This window comes from Stegastes partitus, unplaced genomic scaffold, assembly GCF_000690725.1.
Source record: "Stegastes partitus isolate 25-593 unplaced genomic scaffold, Stegastes_partitus-1.0.2 Scaffold1955, whole genome shotgun sequence".
Classification (NCBI taxonomy): Eukaryota; Metazoa; Chordata; class Actinopteri; family Pomacentridae; genus Stegastes; species Stegastes partitus.
The window spans coordinates 70877-89444 of record NW_007579686.1 but is presented as its reverse complement, the minus strand read 5'-3'; the positions used below and the strand labels follow the sequence as shown (position 1 = coordinate 89444).

Genomic DNA, 18568 nt, shown 5'->3' with positions numbered 1-18568 from the left:
ATGTTTTAAATTTAATATACTTGTAAAAAATATTACGATCCAACCAATTAACCCCCTAAGCCCAGGGCGTTTTTTGACATTTTCACCTGCAAAATAATATAGTCAGTAGCAGCTGAAAAAAAACTGTCAGACCAGAATGAACAACCTTGGGGTCTATAGATGAGAGTCACTTGGGAGAGTTTTGAAATACAATAAGTCTCATTATCCTTATCTCCAGGACAGAGTGAGATTTCAAAAACTCAATATCAGCCTTATAATAATGAGCCAGCAGACGCCGATGTTCTAACAATCCGCGGCTACTACATTTAATGCCATTAAAGCGAGACACAAACGAACGCTGCGTCAATTTCATTCATAGCAGCACATGACTGTCTTTTCATCGAATTTGCCACAAACATTGAAAATGATGAAAAATGATGTTTTTACAGCTACATCCCGGTCCTGCTAACGGGGCTCTCCGGGATGGAAGGAGTTAACGATTGATTACAACACAATTAAAAATTACATAATTCCAATTCGATTTTCCAAGGCTGTAATTTTCCAAATTTGTCAGACTAAATTGCGCTTGCACATTGCCTGCATTTCAGTCACAGAGTGTGAATGTTAAATTGAAGGAGAATTACTGTGCTGTGCTGTGCTGTGGGGGGAATTATGAAGTTATATGGCGAGCAAGTAGCTGAAGTAACCTGATTTGCAAAACATCCAAGCCCTCCATATTAACTCAGAGAAGGAAAAAAAAAAAAAAAAAAAGAGGCACAAGTGAAAAAAACAGAACTGCGCCTAAGGCTTTGTCATTGCCATTACCCTTGAGAAATAGAGAATCTGGGATTCTAAAATCATGTGACAATCCTTTATTACTCTCTGTGATGCCGCCGTTTGAGGTTCGTGAAATAACTACAAAACCTTCGCTGCAATTATAAAAAGCAATTTTTGTGTGTGTTAAAACATACACAAATGGTTCTGTCATACATATAGAAACATATCTGCTTTTTCACTATTTCATCTGCTCTTTGTTTTCTGTGGTTTATCCCTAAACCTCCAGAGTGGGGTTGTGTTTAATTCAGGTAGTAATAAAAAAACATCAAATCAATCCGTGGCTGATCTCTTGGATCATTCCAGAAAAAGTCACCTCTAAGCTCCGTCTCACGGTGTCCATTAGCCTCTCGGCACTCATTGCCAGCTCCTGTTTGACTGAGTGACAGTGAGTCTACGTGACCAAATTTATTTTGCTGCCACCATTGTGAATACTGCTCATCATGCCCACTGTCTCAGCTTTTCCAGGCTGCTGCACTAACACTCCTGCACACATATTACCTCAGGGACACCAGCCTATGGAGGGCAACCCTTTTTCTGCCTCGTGGCGTACCTGAGACCTGAGCCCGCTACCTATGACAGAATTAGCTTTCGGATCATGTCATGAATTCCACTACAAGCTGGAAATAGACGTGGCCGAATTAGCTTTGATGGGGCACTTGTCTTTCAAGACAGGGATTTGGTTCATTTCACATCTGGATGAAAGTTGGTTTTAAATAATCAGATTCACTGAGCTGTGAACAGTATTATAGAGGTATTTTACATATATATCTATATATATATATATTTTAAATGTCCTCTGTTTCTATCTTTTATCAGCACAGATTACTTCATAGCATGTCTCAGCTCTTTGTCTAGCTCCCCGGCCCACAACTTTTTGTTCGGGTTTACTCCCACTGCTCAGAGTGATTTTTTTTTTTACTGCAGCCGGCAGCTGTTTTTAGAGAAAAGAACCCACTACAGCTTACTGTACGTGCACGGAACCAAAAGGCAAACAGAGCGGTTTGCAACACTGGTGAACATAGTGGAGCATTCAGCAGCTAAAATGCCAGACATTTCCCTCAGAGGTTGGTAAAACACTGAGCTAAAAGGGAAGAAAATATTGGACTTACATTTGCCTGGTGGCCTGAAAACACAGCTTCAGATGAATGATAATTTTGCTCCATAACCTACCCCGGCTCCCAACTAAACTGTATTCTTTATAACGTTTTGAAAGAAATGCATTTTCTCCCAGTAAGGTCACAGCAAGACATTATAGGAAATGCTTCCTCTGGAGTAATGGTGTCATCAGTCCAGCACAAGACTTCCACCGTGGAGACTGTGGTCTGTGTCCAGTGTTGGATCATTATCAGTTGCTATTTATTTTCAATCGCTTTTTGATCAGGCTTAATCAACAAAGCCACTTGGTTAGGTTCACAAACATGTGAACTTTTAGGTTAAAGGTCACCCTCTTACATCAATAACCACATGTTAGAAACTTAGATTAAAGCACCAAACATACTTGGTTAGGTTGAAGAAAATATCTTGTTCTGGGCTAAACCAGTGATTCTTAAACTGGGGGTTGGTGGGGTTCCCAAGATAATATCAGGGGGTCACCAGATCATTGCAAAAAATTATAATAATAATAATAAAAAAGCCAACATTTGTCAAATAAATATGCATTAGGGCTGTCAACATTAAAAGTGTACACTTCTTCCTACTCCTTTTTTGAATTTGTTAATATTATGATTTGATTATGCGATTTTATTCTTTTTTTTTAATGCTCTTTTCATAATTATTTTCTTTTGTATTTATATTCAATTTCCCTTTAATTTGTTCAAAATAAACTCAAGTCATTAATTCAAAAGAAAGAAAGTTAATGTGTTAATGTAAAGAGATTAATCTGTGGAATTAGCACATTATTTTTTAATGCATTAGTGCATCAACAACAAAGTTATTACTCATGATATATTAAAAATTCAAATTGAGGTGGTCACGAACACAAACTTATGTTATTTTGGAGGTTGAGGCTCAAAAAGTTTGAGAACCAATCGGCTAAACTACACTCTTTCCCAACATATCTGAGGCTTCTCTTGCATTTTGTGAGTTACTAAGATGAAGAGTTCTGAACCATCTACTGTAATATATGATTAGTTGTTTGAAAGGAGTTGGAATAAGTCTAATAAATGGCAATGATGTGTTGGTTAGGTATGTGTGACACCCTCAAAATGTAATTGGGAATGTAGTTTAATTGTAAAGGAATGCAATTTTGAAAAAGAGAGGGATCCCATAACTGCTGGATGTGCAAATAAGAAACTGTTTCCTAACAAGTTCACCATAACAACTTAAAAGATAATGATCAAAAATCTTACTTACTGAAAGTTTTGTTGTACAAAAACCCCACAACCACCAAACAAACTACATAAATCAGGAAGATGAAAAACCCCAATGCTGCAAACGCAAGGTGAAAGCCTTTTCTTTTATCATACACAATAATAACCGTGACCTGCTGTTGGATTAACATTCAGTTCTTCAGGGACTGAATCAGATGTGCTCCAAAAGGTGTCAGTACTCCATTATCCAGACAGTTTAACTACATGCAGTACTCTTGAGATTCCCCCACCAGATTTAGCTGCAGATGCTGTTCAGACCTGTTGAGGACTGCTGACAGAGTTGCTCACAGGCACAAGGAGAGCACACAAAGAGGATGAATCAGTCGTGCAACAAAACACGAGCGGAGTGACCCAGACAGGTTCTACAATCCTGCAGCAGGTTTACAAAGAAACGACAAAACCGAACATATTCCTTTGTTACTGTGTTGGTAGACGACTGAGCAAAAGTAACACAGCAGGTGACCCATTTTTTCAGATCAACATTATCAGACTAAACTTGGCTTTAAACGGAAACACATAAAGTGCTGCTGCCGAATTAAGATCCCATCTGGTGTGAACTGAAGGCCAATACTGTAAGTCAACAATCACCAGCTTTGTGTGCAATGAGACTCTTTTTTTTCTTGCATATTTCCAAAGGGAAAATAGTGAGAGTGAATAAATATGCTAAAAATAAATCATGCACTGTCTGTGACAGTTCTTTGTGAAATTTATTGGTCCAAAAGCCCTTCTTACAAAGGGTAAGCCAGTCAGCATGGCAGTAAAGGCCTGTGTTTAACCTTGTGCTGTGGTTTCCTTTTTTTTTTTTTTAGGTGCTAAATGTGAGTGTGTTGGAGGGAGAGCAGGTGACAGTGGAGGATACAGGAGGTCAAGAACCCTTCATTCTTGCCAATGAGTCAGTCCTAATGAGGGGCCTTGTACTGCGCAGCTGGAGCAACCAGATCTCCATCCGTTTTCGTAGCGACCAGCGTCACAATTCAGGACTCCTCCTGCTGCATTACCAAGGTGAGCCAGTGCCAAGCGACATTTGTTGTCACATTATTCAAACTGATCACTCCGGCAGCTGCTCGGGTTGTTCGCTATGGATTCTAATTGTGTGTACATTAAATATGGCAGTGACTTACTGTTAAAAAGCTAACTTTAACTAGCCTCTACATGCCAACAACTCTCATCAGACACTGTGTTTGTTCCCAGCACTTATTGGATTCAGCGATGCCAGCCAAGAAAACAAGAGTAAAGTCATTTGGCTCGTGAAATAACCTTTATTTACAGACATGCGAGAGAGCAAGGGTTCTTTGCTGCTCATCATGTCACAATAATCACCACGCAATACCAGGGAGGAAATAAAAGACAGAAATAGGACTAACCCAGGTCCAATTTCTTACAAAATGTTCTATTCCAAAACATTTCTTTTCCCCCCAACTTAATTCAGCTATTAAAATACATAATCATATAGCCAGTGATGTGTACAGGCTTTTTCCATTTTCATTTTTCATAGTCATTCAAGCTCGTCTTGTGAGCACCGGATTCCATTTGCCACTGCATAGATTAAATCTAAATAAAAAATAAATCACTAAATGTGACCAAATAGTGCAGTGACTAGTGTGTGGCGGTGGCAAACCCCTGTCAGGAGAACCAGTTACTCCATGGTATTGGTGAATATGATGGCTCATAATTTCCTCCCTCTCCCTGGCTTGTTTTGTGCGTGACATTGATCTTCTATGTCCATAACAATGTCTGTTTATCTTAGCAATCACACAAAGTGGCCACCAATTACATGCCCCATCGATTTGAGCTGATGGTGGAAGCTGGTGGACAAAACATTCATTCCACCACATTACTGTGGCACTTTCATCAGCTAGAAAATGAAAGGGAGCGTCGAAACGGCGCCGCTGATGTGAGATAAATCAGCCCATCGCTGTCAGACGTATGAATGTCACTGTGTGGTCAGGCTGAATGATGACAGCGAGGGGTCAGAGCCGATCACACAGGGTGATGCATAGCTGGAAGCAGACGGTGACAAATAGTTGAAATATATTATGCACATCGATACGTGTACTTTTCTCCTTCACCTCTCCTGTTTGCATTTCAGTAAATCCTCAGTGTAATTATGCAAAATGTTTTTCCAGGTTATAGATTATGGACAGATGTATGGATGATAGATGGATGCTCTTCACTCTCACGCGACGATGAGAGGATTCCCTCCATACAGCGCCCCCGATGGGGTGCTCACGCTGGTTGTCATGTCATCAATTTAAACAGCTGACTGCTGCGCATTTTGTGACCCACACAGCGTTTTCTAACGCCACTTTGTCAGGAACATGAATAACTAAGTGCTTCCTAATGTTCCATGCAAGGATCATATCTTAATATGATTATAGCCTGGATGAGACTCATGACAGCTGCACCTTAGGCACCTATCTGTTAATCAGTTCAAGAAAGTGTGTAATAATAAAAGCAGTACACCTCGGAATTCCACAGATAATGACCTGAGCTAATCTGGACCCAGACACATCACGGAGACTTATTTTGCTCTTATGCCAGCTAGCAAAAATGCTCACTTACACTCTATTAGTACACAGCTTTGTGAGAACCATAGACCCACCAAAAAACTCAAGTAGACCTATTATATTACACACATATACACATTAGAAACCAGATCGATGATCAAACAGAGATAAGAATAATCAGCTTTATTATGTACCAGACCACATCCCCACATATCAGAGACAATAGTAGGTATGTAAACACACCAGATGATGAATCAGACATGTGACAACACCTACAAGAAGCTGTAGATAAACCAAATTACAATATTGCCAGTGGATCTCTGGCCCAGGACACCGACATGGCCAGAAAATACAGTGGCTTTCTCAGAGTCTGGCATCATTGTCAGGCTTCCTGGGCTTGTAATGATATAATTCATTATGCACCTATAAAACACTTTCACATAAACAGTTTTCTGTATTGTAACTCTTGCCTGTAATTTGGCAAATAAAAGCCAATCTCATGTGCAGCGTTCGCTGTCCGCCAAACAGCCCGTTTAGTTTGGAAGTTGACAGGACAAATTCAGGTACACCGGTGAGAAAAGATGCAATGAGTAGATTTTGTGAATACTGGACATATTGGAGACACAGAAGATATTTCAATTTGTGTTCCTCTGCTTGGTAAGCACAGTATCCCCTTGTCCTTTATAATGGGCTGTGAGAAATGTGATTGGACAAGCGTGGAGAAGGAGACAGAACTGTGGAGAGATGCATCTCAGCTCGGGGTAATTAATATCTGTTACAGCGTTAGCTCTGCCTGCGATGGCAGACTGATGGATGCCTCTATAACATCAGCAGTGTGCCTGACACTTGGAACATGATTAAAGGTGTCTTTTACTGTTTGTGTTAAGACAGTGGGAAGTGGGAGAGTGGGGGAATGAAAGGGAGCCTACCAGTCCTCTTCTATGTCCTTGTGGGTCTTTCTTTTCCTCAATGCACACTCATAATGTCCTCATCTAGAACAGTGAATAATAATCCCTCACTTATGCATTTAACAAAACCATCCACAGATTTTTTAAAATATATATACCGTACATATAAAACATGCACCGTGAGTGTTAGCAATGCTGTATGCACATGATCACTATTGCCTGTTTGCCATATGCACACACATATTTCCTCACAACTCACTTGTTTTGGATCTTTTTGGCAATCCCTGTGTTTTGATTTGATTTAACGTAATAGAAAAAAATGCCTTTGTTTTTATTTTGATGGCAAATAAAAACAAATCCAGATAAAATGATATTTCAAAAATTTAATTCAGGCACCTACTTTCTACCAAATTTAATTAAAAGCAGCTTCATTATCAGCTCAGATATTCCTGTTTCTCATAGATGTAACAGCCTTTTTTTTGTAATAAGAATCGGCTGCAATTTTAACTCCCAACAACTGAATTAATGTGCTGCAATCCATACAAGCACTTTGAGAGGATGCTTCACTCTAAACATCCATAATAGCAAACTAAAAATGGAACAGAGGATTGAAACCTCTACAGCTTTTCTGAAAGCATATTGGTGGGTTAATTACAGCGGCATGCAGATGGATTGTTTGGCAAAAAAATGAAACTCCACCAGTACAAGCTATAATCTCACATTTTTGACAGAGAGGTCAAGGAACGCTTTCATTATCTTTAGAATCACAATTGTAGGCATTACCGCTTAAATGTAACACAGCACATGGAAGTGTTCAGAGGCCCGTTTTGCTCCCAGCTGAGCTTAGCTTGTTGTTCAATTTAATCACAACCTCCCGTTTGTTATTCAGACGACAGAAGTGCCATCATGTTTGACCTCTTAATGTCAACAAGTGAGCTTGAATTGTCATTTCAGGCTTTTGTGAAGTATATATAAATAGAGTACGATCAATGGCCTTGCCAATGGCGGTGATGTTTTACAGGAAATATTGATTGGCTTCAACTAATAAGCTGCAATGACAAGCAAGGTGGCAGGAGGACCCCATCCCCTTGGCAGCGATCCACCATTCGCCACGAGTTCTGAGCAGCGCTGATGAGATTCCGCCTCCGGTCCAAAGTTATTTCTCTTTAATAGCCTTTATTGAGTAAATGACCATTAAAAATCGAGTTTTTAACCCAACCACATAAATATCAATAGGCCATATCACGGCAGAACTATGGTCCAGCTCTCTACAACTGAATCACTTTCTCAGAGACAACACTATTGATCTTTCTGTAAAAGGTAATGCTTTGATGCTCAGCCAGGACAAGATACAGATACAGTGACAGTCACTCTCTCCCACAAGTGGCCTACTAACTGAGGAACTGCTGCCGTGTCTGTACAGCAAAACAATAACTGGCTATAGATGACTAGTCATCGGCACCTAATTTTCTCTCCATGGAAACACATTTTCGCTCTAAATGCCAGTGTAACACACAATGGGTAATATTCTCCAAATGTACTGCTATTAAATAGAATCACAATCTACACTACATTCATTATTTGTGTTCTGTTTTCTGTCACCCCATTTCATTATCTCCTGCCCTCACCTTGCCAAATTTGATCCTATTCCAGCTCTCCACCTGAAGGGATTCAGGCAACACATACAACACTGCAACAGTTTATTAGAACTAAATTGAAATACATTTTTTGTTTGTTTTTCCAAATACACCGAGCAACCTACTATTACTGGCTTCCTCAGCTCATCTATTGTGCCCTAGTCAACAGCATATGTCCATTATTGGTTGAAGGGAAGCGTCCTCGATTTGAAGTACTCTGCAGGCAAATGAAAAATGTGCATACAGCTGATTTCCGAATGCTGATCTAAAGCAATTGTTGACAGAGGGCAGAAGAAAACTGACTCATTATCGGACCCAAAAATACACATTCGCGGTTCCATTTTGTTGACGGGAAATATCGGAATTTCCTATAGGTGAGAAAAGGGCAAGAAGCGAAATAAGCAAAATACTTTATATTCAAAAACCCATTCCTCATGCATAGATAAGAGTGAAAGAGAAAAGGGGAAGAAAAAGGAAGACAGGACACGTTCCTGTTGAACTTTTGTGAACTGTGAAATGACAAAAATAAAGAAAAGAAAACAAACATTTAGCCTGTGTTCAGACACCTTATGATTATATATTGGTTGTGACAAGATACATACAAAAACAACTCTCCATCTTAAAAACTGTGCCATTTAAATCCCAAAGGCTTTCAGTTGCTTTGTTTTTTTTCCCTCCTTTATTCTAATCTTTGTAAGGGCACACATTTTTTAAACAATATTCAACAATAAAAGTGACAATATTTTATAGGGCAGGAGTATTTTTTTTTCTCTGTTTTAACCTGAAATGCCCTCATCTAAACACTGAAACTGTTGTAGTGATGCATCATATCCCCTTTATTTGTCACCGGAATCGCTGACATATTGGATCGTAGTGAGAAAAACGCTTAGAAAATATTTCGCACCTCAGACTTACAGCATTCAACAGTAAACAAACACTCTTGTGACACTTTTCTCCAACTTTCTTCTCTCGGTAAAGGCTAAAAACTTCAAACGCAGGTCTGTACTTCTTGCACTGCTGAGGGTTCACCTGAGTTTTACCGGTGTGACTGTTTCCTTTTCCCTCTACAAGAAAACAATAACTAAAGACATAAGCTCCACATCTGTTTCCTGTGGCTCTACAGTACCATCAGCTAATCTTCCTGGCTGTCTGCGCAGTGGATCTATTATTTCTAATGGCAAAACAATCAGACTTTATGGCCCAGCACCACATCTACTGGAATGGAGGCAGCACGTAATTTAATACTTCAGGAATTGGCTCCACAATTTTTGCCTCTGGCTCTCCCACTGCCTGCTCAATAGGGATGTAAATGCTGCTATGATAATGGCAATAACTAGGTTCATTGGAGCTAGTGATAAACTATGAATGGAATGGATGACCCAGGGGCAGTGTACCTCGTCCCTGTGGCTCACTGATTTACTGCAAAAGAAAGGCCTGTTTCATTACGGCGGAAACCAGCTTGCGTAAAGGAAGAAGAAGAAAAAAAAAAACATAAGTCTGTAGTCTCGCAAACCTTTATGGCCATTATGTATTAAGGGCTGTTTTCCCCTGAGTTCAAGTTCAAAGATTGATAGAATGACATTTTTTTTTTTTTTCCAAACAGACAATTCAGCTTCAAGGTAATGGTAGAAAACATCAGTAAAGCGTTGTTTTTCATCTACAAACGACTGGCTGGAATGAAAGCTCTTCACATCCAACCCTAATCTTTCTGTGCTGTTTAACCACCACTTGCTCAGCTTTTCTGCACATGGACCAACAACCTCGTCTGCTCTTGCTTCCTGCATGAACATGTGATGTTATAAAGCAGGAGGTCTTTTTAGCTCTCGCACTGGGCGACTCGCGCGAGTATCTATTAAAAAACGCCGGTGCTCAGGACGTTAGATTGCATCTACATTTCGTTGTGACTTCAATTTCCTGTAATTTTTTAATGATGTGACACAAGCAGAAGTGCAAGTAGCAGTGATTTATGATGCAGTTCAACTGAATAAGAATCAAGCACCTAGAGCTATATATTGGAAAATATATACAAATTTGTACAGACAGGCTCAAACCAAACCTCCTCCTTTTTCAGTGATGAAAAGTGTGGAAGCCCACATCTTAATTCTGTAAACACCAAATAACCTTAATCATATTAACATAAGTAGATTAAGGTGTTTACACTACATGGCCTGTGCTCGATTATTATCATAATTGCTTTTAAGGCTGAGAATAGGATTTTGACACAGACAGGTCCTCCAGCTGCCCTTTTCTTTGTTATTTTCTTCTCCTATTAGCACTTGTTTAGTCTTTCGCATCCACTCCATTAAACTGAAACATGACGTGCAGCTCGGAAGTTTCCAGTAAAGCCGAAGCCCCTCGTAAAAGGTTTTCTGTATTTTTGCGGCCGCGCTATCAAACTGCTATTATAACGCCAGCCAAAGTGGGTCCAATTATGTTGCTTGTTCTGTTGTTCACACGTTTCCAGAAGTTTAAAAGTTTTAGTCTGGTCATTAAATTGCCTACACTAATGAGGTAGAACAGTGTGGTTATTAGACAGGAAGGGAAGGTTGTTTAATAGCTTCCATTAAAGACTTGGTTAGCTTACTTCATTATCCATGTGAACTCCATCCCATCCTGCACCATTTATTTAAAAACAGGGACAGGACAACAATGCAAAGCAAGTCCAGGAACATTGATCTTACCCCTGCTGCAATCGCAAACTCTTTGACAACAGAGGCTATTTCTCCTGCAGCTATCAGACTCGCTACGATGTTCAACTGGTCAGCGATACTTCTATTTGTCAAAGCATTCGCGGTGGCTCTCCACTGAACCGCACAGCGATGTTAATTACCGTGGTGATACAAACATGTCTGCGCATACTTTACGTCCTGCTAAACTGCAATTAATAGATGGAGTGTATGCAAACAAAGTCAAATTTCAAAGTCTAATTGTGCATGTGCGTGTGTGTGTGTGTGTTTGAGAAAGACTGAGACAGATAGTTGAAATATTGCAGCTGATTTATTTGGCTAAATAATAGAGAGGACAATCCTCCTCCCCTCCCCTTCCCAATTTATATCTAAATACGTATGGGTGTTCAGCAGTGGTTTGGAGCCGAGAAAACATGGTCAACAATGAAGCAAAACAGCAGGGGTTATGCACAATGCAGGACACAGAGGATTATGTTGTGGAGCCAGTTAACACTGTTGGCATTTTTGGCCAGAATTGGACTTTCGTCCAATGCTGGATTGTGTATAGACAAATGAAACATTGAGCCTTGGGAAATTGTGCAAAAACTTAATTTTAAGCCAGAATTACCACGTCATAGCTGTATGCCTCCACAAACCGGTCCAGCTGCAGTTTACATCAATGGCTGTCCAGACTCCTGCATGTGCTGCATGGAGAGAAGACCTGCAGAGAAACCAAAACCTGAATCCTGCTTGGCTAACAAAGCTGATTCAGATAAAATGCAACATTTTAGCCATAATAGAAGATTTCAATATTGATGTTGTTGCAAAGCAGCTACAAATTCTGAGACGTGAGTGGTTGACACACACAAACCAGCAGCTCAGAAGATCTACAGAATCAACACACCTTCAGGGTTGGCACTCAAGATTAGGGTCACCAACTCAGGATCTGACCAAATATCAAATATCAAAATCAAATCAGATCAGGTTCATTGTCATGTTGCTGTACATACACAGCAGTACAGGTAAGATGAGAGAACGTTTCTTCAGGATTATTATACAACCAGCAAGTTTTGCGACATGCACGTCTGGGATAAGACACTTAACGTTCAAGCTCGCTGCCTCCCGAAGGGGGCGCTGCGTCCATGCGCGCTGCCATCAAATTGAACATGGTGAACCTCTTCAGGTCCTCGTACGTCTTCAGGGACACAAAGACACACACGATGGTGTGACGATGGTGAAGCTGCAGATGCTGCCCAGAGCTAGCTGTCTGTCTGTCCACACGGAATAATGTCGTCCCCTCCAGCTGTATGTCCGTCTGGGATGTTGTCATGGAGCCATGTTTCTATTTAAGCAAACACACAGCAGTCCCTCCACTCTCTGCAGGTTTCTCTCAGCAAACGTAGCTCATCCAGCTTGTTGTCAAGGGGGCGGACATTGGAGAGTAGGAGCGACGGTCCTGCTGGTCTGGAGGGGTTAGCCTGTAGCATGAATCCTGACTCTCTTCCTCCTCCTCATATATAACATATATATAGTCATATATATAAATGTAGTCACAATCTCCCTTTCTGTTCCTGAGTATTAAAAAAAAAAGGACAGTAATGTTTTCACAGAACATTTTGATGTCACCTCTGACCTTTGGGATGTAAACTGTCATAACTTCATTATTTCACTCACAGTGACCTCTGACCACCACAATCTAAACAATTAAATCTGGAGTCCAAGTTTGAGGCAAATTTGAAGAAATTGTATCAAGGCTTTTGTCAGAGAATTGGACATTGACCACATGAGCATGGTGAAACCAGCCATGGCTGTCGTCTGCACAGAAGAATGAAATAAAACGAGCGTCTCTTGATAAAGTGTTTCATCAACACTATCATGCAGTGTATTTGCATTGTAATTACACAACTCAGAATGATCAAATTAATAAACTGAGTTCGGATGTAATTGCATTGCAGCACAGAATGAACATACGTGGAGTTTTTAAAGCCCCCTCTCGTTCTCTCTAATCACTACTGTGTGACATATTGTGCATCATAACAGGACAGACCACAGAAAAATCATTACATTTAATACGTTTTACTGACAAAAGCTAAATTGGCTCATTTGTCTTCCTCCAAAAAAAACTCACTGGATATCCATTCTTACAGTATAGCGCATGACAGTCACAGATGATTTTTCCGCAAGCCAGAGAGGTGCCAAAAATAACGCTGGAAAATATAATGTTGCACTGTAATTCATTATAGGAGCCCCTTTGTTTTCTCAGTTTCTTATCCTTTTCTTCCCAGCTTTTGTGCTGAGCTGCACATTTCCCAAAGAGCCTGCCGGTGGAGAAGTTTCGGTGACGCACCTCCACGCCGGCGGAGAAGCCTTCTTCCGTTGTTCCACTGGATACAAGCTGCAAGGCCCGAAAATACTCACCTGCCGCAACGCAACGACACCTTACTGGAGCGGAAAAGAACCCAAATGTGTCGGTGAGAAACTGGATCTTTGTCAACTCATTAAAAAAAAAAAACAGGAGCAAACAGGTTGAAACAGCTCAGAGTGTAATTACACAACATAATAATAATAATAACCTCTAGAAATATACAGTCGTCCTCAAATGTATTCATACCCTCCCATTAAAGAAGGAAAAAACAGCTGAAATAAGCTGAAATTGACAAAAGTAATAATGAATAAAAATTTTATGAAAATCATGACATTGCTTTTGAATCGTGGTTCAACAGAAATATTTTTTAAAAACAAACAAATAAAAAAAACAAGCATGATGGGACCCGTAAACTAATATTTTGTTGAACAACCCGCAATCAAGTGTTTTCTGTAACTCTCAATCAGACTTCTGCACCTGTTGACAGATATTTTGATTTTGGTCCACTGCTCATCAGCAAAGTGCTCTAATTTGTCTTGGACATGTTTTGTTTGTTTTTTAAAATTGTTCTTTTCGACCACAATTCAAAATACAATGTCTTATTTCACTAAACTATAATTTAGCAAATTTTTATTCATTACAACTTTTTTCATTTTCTAGTTATTTGAGTGACTATTGTGAATTTTGCCTTTTCTTTAATAGAAGGATGTGAATACATTTGAGGACGACTGTAGATAGTAGGCTTATTTTGGATGTGGGCTAATTTTCCCCAATGAAACTTTGTTTTTTTATAACAATATCATGAAAGCAGTTTTTACAGTTAAACTCGCGCAAAATAGTAAATTTTTAAAAACTGAAAAAATGTAATGAAGCACGTGTTTTGTTTTTTTTTTCTTTTCTTGACAAAACAGGTGATTTTGATTAACGAAGGCTTTCACTAGTTTATCTCCCACTGAGTTGATTAGTCACACTCAGAGGCCAAATGAGTGTGTTTGCATGTGATTAGCAGCACAGGGAGCTATTCTTTGGAGACGGGGCAAAACAAGGCCATTGGACCTGGCTGCCTTAATTAGAACTGGGCCACATGACTATCCTTCTCCTGCTGCTAGAAGCTCATCTGCCTCTTCCAGCCTTTTCACTGTGCCTGCCTGCAGCTGCTCTGAACTGATAGTGTTACTGCTGCCGTTTTGCTGTTCTCCTCGCAAATAATCAGACACTCTTAGATCCAGGAGAGCCGCCCTGTGTAGCCCAGCCACAGTCCACTGGATATTGATGCAATCTATGCTCAGCCAGGGACTTTTCTCTGAAACCCTCCTACCATAGGTGGTGTCATTACTTTTCTCATCTAGTTTTACCCTCCAACTCTTTGTCCTCTTCCTCTCTTCTCTCGCCCTTTCTTCTCATATAGCATCCTGTGGGGGAATGATAAAAAATGCCACCTATGGTCGCATCGTCTCTCCCGGTTTCCCTGGCAACTACAGCAACAATCTGACCTGCCACTGGGTCCTGGAGGCCCCCGAAGGCCACCGGCTTCACATACACTTTGAGAAGGTGGCTCTGGCTGAGGACGATGACAGGTGATTTATGCACGCTGCTAAACTCAAACAGATATTGATATTTAAAGTGAGCAAAGAGAAAGTGTGGGATTTTTTTTTTTTTCCAGATTTAAACTCACTTTCTGAATGACAGTATTCATAAGGCTAAAAACTCAAGGGCTATAAATGAGGGAATGACACATGAGTTGAAAGGACGTTTTATCATTATAATCCTTTAAGAGCGTTCTGTCAAGCAAATGAATTAAAGGGAATAGAAGGTAGTGAGAGGTAGGAGATGGCAATTGCATTAAATTTCCTTCTTCGGCTGCTGATCCACATGGCTATGCATGGCCATTCATCTCATTACAGAGTGCTGTAGAATATTATCACAAAGTTATTACAGTCATGACTGGAACAGTGAGCAGCTCTCAAATAGCTGTAACTTCTCTTACCTTTCAAACCTCACTTACATCTATTTTAAACTGTCCTCTCTTCTCTTGCTTTTTTTTTTTTTTAGGTTGCTGATTAAAAACGGCAACAACATAGACTCTCCCCCCGTGTACGACTCCTACGAGGTAGAATACCTGCCCAACGAGGGCGTCCTCAGCACCGGACGTTACCTGTTTGTGGAGTTCACCACAGACGGGACGATGACCTCCACCGGCGCAGCCATCAGATACGAAGGCAGGATGATAGCTGAGATTTCTAATAATGTCAAGTGCCTTCTCTGTCATTTTTGTGTTTAATGGCGTACGCCTTGTGTCTGCAGCTTTCGCAAAAGGAATGTGCTACGAGCCCTTCGTGAAATACGGCAACTTCAGCAGCAGCGACTCCACCTATGGCGTGGGCGCGGTGGTTGAATTCTCGTGTGACCCCGGCTACACGCTGGAGCAAGGTTCCGTCGTGATTGAGTGCGTCGATGCGCAAAACCCACAGTGGAATGAGACCGAACCAGCCTGTAGGGGTGAGCCAACAGATTTCAGCTGCTCTAGTAATTTTGGCGCATTAAATCTTTTGGAAAAAAAAAAAGAAGTGCTTCCACCGGAGAAGAACTTAGAGTCAGATATGACTGACCTAAAGACCCAAGCCTTTCATTGTCTGATCATTGCAGGAGTTAGTGAAGTCTTTTTGTTCAAATATTAAATACCACTGGCAGTTAACTATATCTTCCTAAGCTGCTTTCCTCTGATCCATGATAAATTTCCTCTTAAAATTGCAACAATGATCCACTTTGATATGTGTGCTTCGAGGGCAGATTTTAGAAGTGCTCAAGATTAAAGGCGTACAATAGCTGGGCCTAAGATGAACACTACCACAGCGCACAGTGTATGCAGCATATTTAACAGCAGTCCAACCCTGAGCCCTTCCCTTTTCCTCTCTGTCACACTCTTCCCACATATACACACAAACATGACATGCTGACCTTACCCCCGGTCTTTAATGCCTGCATGGTCGTTCTGCCACAGAGTGAAATTGAAAAGCTCTCTAGTAGAGCTAGATACAAGAAAATTAAATTTCTGCTCTTGTGGGTCATGGTCACCAAGTGGTTTAGCGGTAGCATGCAGTTTTACAAGGATCATGAGAGCAAAGAGCTTGCACACTCCATTTCAGCTGTTCAGCTGTATTAAACATGAAGGTCACGGTTCCATTCTCAGAGGTCACAAACTAGTTCATGCATCAACATAAATTTGTTTGGAGCAGATTGAGGTTGGAATTTAAATGCTAAATTCGTCGGAATCTTGTGCCTTGAAGTCTCAGTTTGTTTCTCAGTGTCAACCTGCGGTGTTTGTGTGTTGCAGCTGTGTGCAGCGGGGAGATCACAGACTCTGCTGGTGTGGTGTTGTCTCCTAACTGGCCCGAGGCCTATGACAAGGGGCAGGACTGCATCTGGGGCATCCATGTGGAAGAAGACAAGCGGATCATGCTCGACATCCAAGTGTAAGAAACCGCACCCAGGTGTAAGACTAGAAATCTCAGAGGGAGGTCAAGGAGGAGGTCAGATTGACCTCGGGATGTTAAACACCCCATCTCCAGACATAAACGCACACATCCTCGGTTACTTTCCCATCTTTTCTCTCACCCACATAGACACGTTATGTCATGCACATGGAGAAGTGTTTCTGTAGTTGCCGTCACTAATTAGATTTTTTTTTTTTTTTTACATCCGCTACATTAAGAATTCTGTGTTGCTTCCAGCTCGCTCTCTGACCAGATTAGCCAGTAAGCCTCCCTGCTCTCACTTCCCTGGTGTCTGCCTCAGAGTTGGCTTTGAAATGAATATGCTCTGGCAGTGAACTACTCTGAGCCACTTATCCAGCCTACCCAACTGTAATTCAGCACACATGCACACAGATGTCAAAACAGACACACGCAAACACAGGCACACTGTTTCACCTTCAGCCGTCGCTCTCACATGAATGTCACCAACGCCACACACGTGCACAACCCCACCTGCTTTCTCACGGCATCAGTCTTCACCACGTAAACGAAAAGAGAATTATCACGTCACTTTCTTTGATACACAAAGCATTTCACATTTAAAAAAAACAAAAAAAAAACTAGACAATTTGGGCATGTGCATGAGAATCTGCATCATTGTCTTGTTATCTTCCAAGGATTTATCTGTTTGCCTCAGCTGAGTGATTCCCACAATATTACATGCATCCTATAGTGAGCACAAAAACTACAGCATAAGTGATTTGTGTTATTGCCTGAAGCGCTTGCATACAAGAGGGCAGAGAGAGGTTAAAATTAAACCAGTGGGAATACTGCCCGAGGACGTAGGAAAACAGAGTCACTGACAAATCTCAAACAAAGGGTATTGTGAGCTATTGGTCATAGTGGTCATCTATGCATGCAGGCGTTTTCTCCCTTCAGTTTGAATATTTTCCTTACCGTAGCCTGATAAAATTAAAAGATTTAAATATGAGGTCTGGATGCTGTGCAGACAGATTGCAATCCACTGTAATGGACCATCTACAAGTCATCATCACCGTCCTCATCACTGCCACATGTCTGATGGACAAGATCAGGTAGAGATGAAAACCATGGATCATTTTACTGGTTTGAATTACTTCCTCACCTCAGTGCCAAGATTCATAGTCACTGCCTATTTCAAATTACAAAACAAAAAGTGTGTATCACTGTCTGCAAGGCCTCACATCCAGCATGGAGTCTGGAACTTCTGTTTGTTTGGTCCAAACTACATCCGCTTCTATGCTGCATTATGGCTGCACGAACAATGATAAAGTTAGTTGCTCGGCAACCTATTATTTACAAGCAAGTTATCAGATTGTTGTTGTTTTTATTGATTTTGCAGTCTTTTATGTATGCTTTTAACAAGGAAGTAACACAATGTGAATCAGAGCCGAGCCGAGAGCCGGGCTGTCTGTAACCAACGAGTGGATCCACAGCTGAAAGAGATGTTCAGTGTGGAGTCAGTTCACTTAGAAAATTAATTAATTTGTCCATACATGCACTCAACGCCTCACAAGGACAACATGAAACGTTTTGAATCAATTAAAAACAAAAGCAAATGGGCATGTAAGTCATGACATGCTGTGCAGTCACGCCGGAACTATAACATTCTCATCTGTGGTGTGGGGTGAATGGATGTGGTTTCCTACTAACCAGTAACTTGTGCAATGAAAAAAAGAACATTTCAATCTGGATACAATTTTGGCAAAAACTACCAGTCTTCAGACTGAGGTGGTCATAATCTATAAGGTGCTTTGTTGTGTTGCTCCATTACTAACATTAGGTAGA

At 40.8% G+C, this 18568-nt stretch overlaps 1 protein-coding gene across 1 annotated transcript in view; it reads left to right on the top strand.

Annotated features, from left to right (window-relative positions):
* Positions 1-18568, top strand: part of LOC103373328 (seizure protein 6 homolog) — a 49761-nt gene that overhangs the window by 21269 nt on the left and 9924 nt on the right. The window contains exons 4-9 of the mRNA XM_008303192.1: positions 3995-4187; positions 13189-13374; positions 14677-14845; positions 15321-15487; positions 15573-15767; positions 16603-16741. Coding sequence (XP_008301414.1) covers positions 3995-4187; positions 13189-13374; positions 14677-14845; positions 15321-15487; positions 15573-15767; positions 16603-16741 — 1049 coding nt within the window. The remainder of the gene's footprint in view (positions 1-3994; positions 4188-13188; positions 13375-14676; positions 14846-15320; positions 15488-15572; positions 15768-16602; positions 16742-18568) is intronic.